Here is a 6,025-nt window from a genome sequence, read left to right on the forward strand (position 1 = left end):
GGTATAAGCCATAATTGATTGGGTGGCCGTGAGCGAGCATACAGAAATTCAAGACATGACTTTCACCCAGGCCGGGCTGGCCATGCAGAGGTGGAGCCAAGGCTGTTGAGATAAGGTGTCGAGAGAAGACAGGGAGAGAAGCACTCACTTCTCCCACAGCCAGCCCCTTCCTGGCAGCACTGGGAGGACAAGGGCAGAGGAAAGGATGGAGAGCCGTCCCCTGTCCCCACAGGCCTCCATCGGTCTGAAGCCCTGGGAACCCTCACCCCAGGCCCTGTGGGTTGGGACCATCATGCCCCGAACCCCAAATCCCCCCCCTGAAAATGAGATCTGAACCAGCCAGGAGCCTCTGGTGTCCAGCAACAGAGAACAATTCCGGTCAAGGTCAGCTAAGAGAGGGTTTGTTGGAAGGGCCCCAGGGAGGCTGCAGACTAGACAGGAAGGATGGTCCAAGTACAGGACTCCTCTCCAAAGCCGGGGAGGGAGGCCAGGAAGGATGCTGGGATGGCAATAGAGCCCATTGGCAGGGCTGAGGCATTCAGTGGAAGACCCAATGTGCCTATGTCACAGGATGGGGACACTGAGGCCCAGTTAGAAGCATGAGCCCCTTTTCCAGGGCCACCCCGTTATTGAAAGTATGATGTGACTTAGCAGCAGAGAGGTGTCCTCCCAGGAGGCAGCTGGCTCACTCCCAGCAGGCAGTTCCAGAGGCTTCCCCTAAGTTGGTGGGGCCCCAGCAGGCCAGGGCTATCCATGGCCATGTTCCTACCAGCCCCCCTCCATCCAGAGACAGCCAGAGGGACAGACAGAACAGGCTCAGATGCAGACACATTTTATATACACTGTTTATTCCTCCCCATGCCCCATGCAGCAGGCCCAGCCACACCCTCTGGGGTGGGCTGCAATCCCAGGAGGCCAGGCAGGAAAGCAGGAGGCAGCCCCTCGCTGGAGAGAGGCAACTCCCAGGTCCTCCGCACCCCCTGAGAGGGGCGAGGGAGGGAGGCAGGGAGGGAAGGAGGAGGTGACACAGGACTGGGTTCAAATTCTCAGGAAGCCACAAGACAGAAGACAAAAAGTAGCACTGGGTGTAGAGGGGGGGAATGGGAGGAGGAGCCAAGGTGGGATCCAGTGGCCCATCTCCCAGGCCCCCAAAGGAGGGGCAGGATGAGGCGAGCAAAAGGATTTAGGGGAGAGAACAAGGGCAGCCCCATCCACAGCAGTCTGGGACTCAGGGCAAGCCCCACCCAAGAAGCCCCACCCCCACCCCTATCCCAAGGAGCTCCGTCAATCAGCCAGGGTCAGGGCCAGGGGCCTACAGCTTGGTGAGGTCCAGCTTCAGCTGGTAAGGTGGAGGGCTGTCCTCACAGGGGTGCGACGACTGCGGGTACAGGGCCCACTCTGGCTCAATCAGAAAGCCCTTGTGCTGCTCCAAGGTCAGAGGCTGCAGAAGGGGATGCAATGAGGGGGCCTGTGGAGAGCCTCCCCTTACCCTGACCAGGCCCCTTCCCACCCTTGACCCCCTGCCACTCCAATGGGAGATTGGACAACCCAGGGGACTCTGGGTGAAAGGAGCAGTTATTGCCCCCCCCCCCAACATAAGGCCCCACCCACCTGGAACTTGAGGTGCTGGCCAGGTGCGGTCACCAGGGTGGAGCAGCTTAGCCACAGCATCGCCAGCACAGACAGGAAGAGGCAGCAGGCCAGGATCCACCTGGGGAGCCCCGAGCGCCTGCCCGGCCCACAGGCACTGCTAAGTGGCCCTGGCCAGAGCCATCCCCACCCCGGCCAGTCCCCCTCCCAGCCTTCCACTAGGGTCATGCCACCCACCGGGACATGCAGCTGAGGAAGTCGTTGTCCTGGGCCTCTTCAGATTCCACCTTGACTTTGCTGCTGGTCCTTACTCGGATCTTGGCCTTCTTCACCTTGTCCAAGGGGCCTACCGGGTCTGAAGGACAGTAATCACTGCTCCGCGGCTTCCAGGCTGCCCCTGGGAGGCCTTGCCAGCCATGCAGTGAAGAAAGCGGGCCAGGGCTCAGGGAAAGTGGGTCCTAAGTCCAGAGGCATGGAGGTCAGAAGCCTGGGAAGCAGGCCTTAGGGCCCTAGGAGATGGATGATGGAACCCTGGGGAATGATGGGCCATGAAATACCAGGAATTGAACCGCAGAACTCTGGGAGGTGGAAGGTGTCACCCCAGGAGTTGAGACTTGGAGAGCCCAGGCCTAATGTCTTGGTTGGCGAAGAGGACTCCTAGGGCAGTGGGACCCCCGGGAGAAACCCTGCTGAGCCAGACCTTACCCACATGCACCTCCAGGGCCTCAGGGTGGGATCCACGCCACGTCACTTCCACTCGCTGCAGATGTGCCCCCTCGGGCACGGGGCTCTCCACCACCGGCTGTGTCTGAGCCAGGGACAAGAGAGCAGGAGGCCCAGGGGAAGGACGGCATTTTGGTCCCCATGGGGACCCTTACAAGCCTCCCTGGGTCACAAGGGCCCACACCAGCTATCAGCTGGCTCTGCTGGCAGGGAGGCAGGACACCCTCCTACAGGGCTGGGCTGAGATGTCTGGGCCGGAATGGCCCTGCAGGTTGCTGTGGGCACCTTCACCTCCCAGTTCCAGAAGTAGCCGAGACAACAGTACCACAGGGATGGGCTGAAAGGTGCCCACAAACCTGGCTAGGGCCAATCTGGATAAGCCCAGCCCAGTTGCCTGCCCCCAGAGGGTTGCCATCTGGTGTCTAGGGCATCCATCCCGGGAATGACGCTTCCACAAGGAAAAGCAGGGCCCAGGAGAGGGGTGGATCCTGAGCATCTGGGTCAAGCTATGCCTGAAGCTAGCTCAGCCATGGCCTGTGCATTCCAGGAGGCAGGAGACAATGCATCACCCCTTCCTCCCCAGATCACCTCTTGCTCTGGGGTACCCCCTCTAGAGCCCTCACCTGGAACACCACCACCTTCCCGTTGTCTGTCTGCAGGTAGTATGTCCAGGTGGAAGACACCAAGCCCTGGGCCGAGTTGACAAAGTCATTGCAGAGGGTGGAGAACAGGTCCAGGAGCGAGAGGGTCCCACTCGGAGCTTCCAGGACCTTTCTCTAGCAACGGGAAGGCCCAAAGCATGGAAGCGTCACCAAGGTAGGCTTTTAACCAATCATCAGGTAAAAAGGGGGAGTGGCTGTGAGAAGTCATGGTCATCTCAGGTGTGGCTAAGTGGTTTGGGGGAACAGAGCATCATATAAGGAACACAAGCTTTGGCATTGCTTTCAGCTTGCTGCTTTCCCTTGAAGAAATGGATTGCCCTCTCTGAGCCCTCAGATGGGAATGTTTCTCTCCCCTCTTGGGGCCACGATGAGACTACAGCCAGGCAATGTTTGCCAGGAGCCTGGCGAAGCACACGTGCTTAATGCACAGTAGCTGCTGCTATTAGATTCTACCCAGCCATCACAGATACAGGGAGCGGGGCTTGCTGAGCAGTCTGTGGGTCTCTGGTTGCACCCAGTGGCTTTCTGAGTTTCGGGTTGCTGGTCTGTAAAGCGGGGAGCTTGTCCTTGGATGCATCCTAGACTCAAACATAGATGGCAACAGGTGGGCATTTACTGTTTTCCCCCAGAGCTGGAGAGGGAGAATTTGGGAGGCTGCTCCCTGCAAATCAAATGCCCATGGCCACCAGTCATCAGGAAGCGCCCTCAGGCAGTGCAAACGCATTGCATCGAGTCCATTCTCACAGCGACCCTATAGGACAAATTAGAACTTCCCCGGTGAACTGCCGAGGCTGTAGTTCTTTATAGGAGTAGAAAGCCCCCTCCTTCTCTTGAGAGCTGCTGATGGTTTTGAACTTCTGACGTTGAGGATCACAGCCCAACTGGTAACCACCGTGCCACCGGGGCTCCTGTCTAAGTCACAACAGGTGCTCATAAAGTCAGCTCTGACGATGCTGAAGAGAGCAAGCCCAAGGTTGGGTGCTAACTAGGCCACCCTGAGTTCAAGTCCTGCCTCTGTCTGACCCCAGCCTCATGACCCCAAGTCACTGCTCTCAGGACAACACATACCCAATGTCTCTGGTGAATGGAGCATTTGGGGACAGGCTCCACGCAGACCTTGAAAAGCCACTTACTTCTATAGCGAGGTGCTAGGGAGGAGTGATAGCAAAGGCTCTTCCCATGTCACAGAGGTGACACCTGAGACTGGAGAGGTGGCCTCACTTAAGGGGGTCACCCAGCAGCCTAAGACACTCTGGATAAAGGAAGTGGGGCAGGGGAGGGCCCGGGACAGGGGGGGTGAAGGGGTAAATGGGGGCACCCACCTTTCGCTCGGGCTCGGGCTCCGGCTCTGGCGGCTGGCTCCAGCACCCCTCGCTGCAGGCCTGCTGCTCTGGTTCCTTCACGTAGGCCTCCACACATGCTGTGGGTGGGAGAGGGGCAGTTGGGGGGAACACACCTCTTGCAGGTCCTCTGGCCCTCCCACCACACCCTGCCAGCCCTCACCTGCTTCACACTCAGCCTGGGTGGCGTTGGGCTTGGAGCTCCGGGCCACGAAGCGGCAGATGGAAAAGAGGCGGCAGCCCCGCTCGCAGGCGCTGACTAGGACTGCCCTGTCGTAGGGAGACTCCGAGGGGCTCTCAGGCCCTGCCTGAGGTGGGGTGGGGGGAAGGCTTAGGCCACGGGGAGGGGTGAAGTGCATGGAGGAGGGGAGCCACAGAACTTAGGGGGAGGAGTCAGAGAGAGAAGGTCCGCGGAAAATGGAAGATCTGGGCTGCGCTTGGGGAGGATGTGCACTATGAAGGGAAGATGTGAATGAGCTGGAGGACAGACTGGGTACTCGGTTTCGGAAGGATGAACAGAAATACGCTAAGACCAACAGACAGGAGCCCTGGTGGCATAGTGGGTTCTAAGCTAGGCTCCTAAGTACAAGGTCAGCAGTTCAAGTTCATCTGCCACTGTGAGAAAGGAACCTACTCCCTCAAGGATTTACAGTTGAGAAAACCCTCAAGAGAGGGTTGTGTTTGCTTTTTTAGGGTCTCGGGAGGAAAAGGACGGGAGCTCCAGGGAGGAGGTCTCGTCACCTTTCGGGGAAAGGGATGAGATGAGTAGGGGCTAGTAGCTGGGGAGACACTGGGGGAAGTGGATGCAGCTGGGGCAGAGGAGGAGGAGGGGTGCGCAGAGGGTCCTTGCGCAGTAGCTAGTCCCGGGCAGCTGGCGCCTCCATCTCCCCCTCACCCTCTCTGCCAGCACCCTCAGCCTGCTCCCAAGGAAATGACTCTAACCCCCTGCCCCTCCCCCACCGTAGGGACCATCAACTGTGGCCAGACCTCATGGGAGGGACCCACTGACCCTAAAATTCTTCACCATCTGCGATTCCCATCCCTCACGCCCCCGTGGGGCGACCCCAACCGTCGACACCGTGGGAGGGCCCCTATATCCGCCCCGCCCTGCCCCCTTCCCAAGCCTAGACCTCATCCGAGGGACCCTGGATCCCCACATTCGCCCCCATGGGAGAAACGTCATCCCTGACCCCTTCCTCAGAGCAAAGACCTGGTCTACACCCGCCTCAGAGGAACCGGGGTCCCCAGGCCGGCGCCTCATGCGTAGCACCTGCGAGGGTCGAAGGCCCGGGTCGCGGTCCCGGTCGCGGCACCGCAGCTGGCAGCTCTGCGTGTCCCCGAGCTGCGGGGCAAAGGGGTCGCGGGCCAGGGGTGTGGGGGCAGTAGGCGGCGGCAGCAGCAGCGGCAGCAGCGGCAGCAGCGCGGCGGTCGCCATGGCCTCGGGCGCGGGGTCCTGGGCGCGTCGCCGAGGATGCAGCGGCAACGGGGACCGGGCGCTGACGTCACCGAGCGAGGCAGCCTGGGAAGGGGGGGATGGGGGGATGCGGAGAATGGGCGGGGGAGCGCGCTGCGGCACCCTCGGGGTGGGGGCTGGGGGAGCGCGTGACCTAGGGCAGGTGGATCGGGTTCATGGTCCGTCTGACCCCTCTGGGCCAGGGGTGGCGGGGATCCCGTGACATCTTTTGGTACCCAGTGAGGGTGATGCGGGAG

The 6,025-nt window shown here is 60.5% G+C and overlaps 2 protein-coding genes across 3 annotated transcripts in view; one reads left to right on the forward strand and one right to left on the reverse strand.

Annotated features, from left to right (window-relative positions):
* Positions 1–827: 827 nt before the first annotated feature.
* TMEM59L (transmembrane protein 59 like) lies at positions 828–5,785 on the reverse strand. Of its 2 annotated transcripts, none has more exons than XM_045299035.1 (8): positions 5,586–5,785; positions 4,479–4,623; positions 4,298–4,395; positions 2,937–3,089; positions 2,296–2,398; positions 1,828–1,936; positions 1,612–1,729; positions 828–1,441 (listed from the first exon to the last, which is right to left on the reverse strand). In XM_045299035.1, exons 1-8 carry the CDS (start codon positions 5,748–5,750, stop codon positions 1,313–1,315), a joined length of 1,020 nt encoding a protein of 339 aa, XP_045154970.1. In that variant the 5' UTR covers positions 5,751–5,785; the 3' UTR covers positions 828–1,312. The 2 variants fall into 2 exon arrangements, with proteins under 2 accessions (XP_045154970.1, XP_045154969.1); XM_045299034.1 differs by having other exon boundaries at positions 1,828–1,945.
* The window catches only part of CRLF1 (cytokine receptor like factor 1), a 16,652-nt gene continuing 16,375 nt past the window's right edge, over positions 5,749–6,025 (forward strand). Inside the window, exon 1 of the mRNA XM_045299243.1 lies at positions 5,749–5,816. Within this exon, the coding sequence (XP_045155178.1) occupies positions 5,749–5,816 (68 nt within the window). The remainder of the gene's footprint in view (positions 5,817–6,025) is intronic.

Source organism: Echinops telfairi, unplaced genomic scaffold, assembly GCF_000313985.2.
Source record: "Echinops telfairi isolate 266 unplaced genomic scaffold, ASM31398v2 ScPeMD7_7457;HRSCAF=8495, whole genome shotgun sequence".
Lineage (NCBI taxonomy): Eukaryota > Metazoa > Chordata > Mammalia > Afrosoricida > Tenrecidae > Echinops > Echinops telfairi.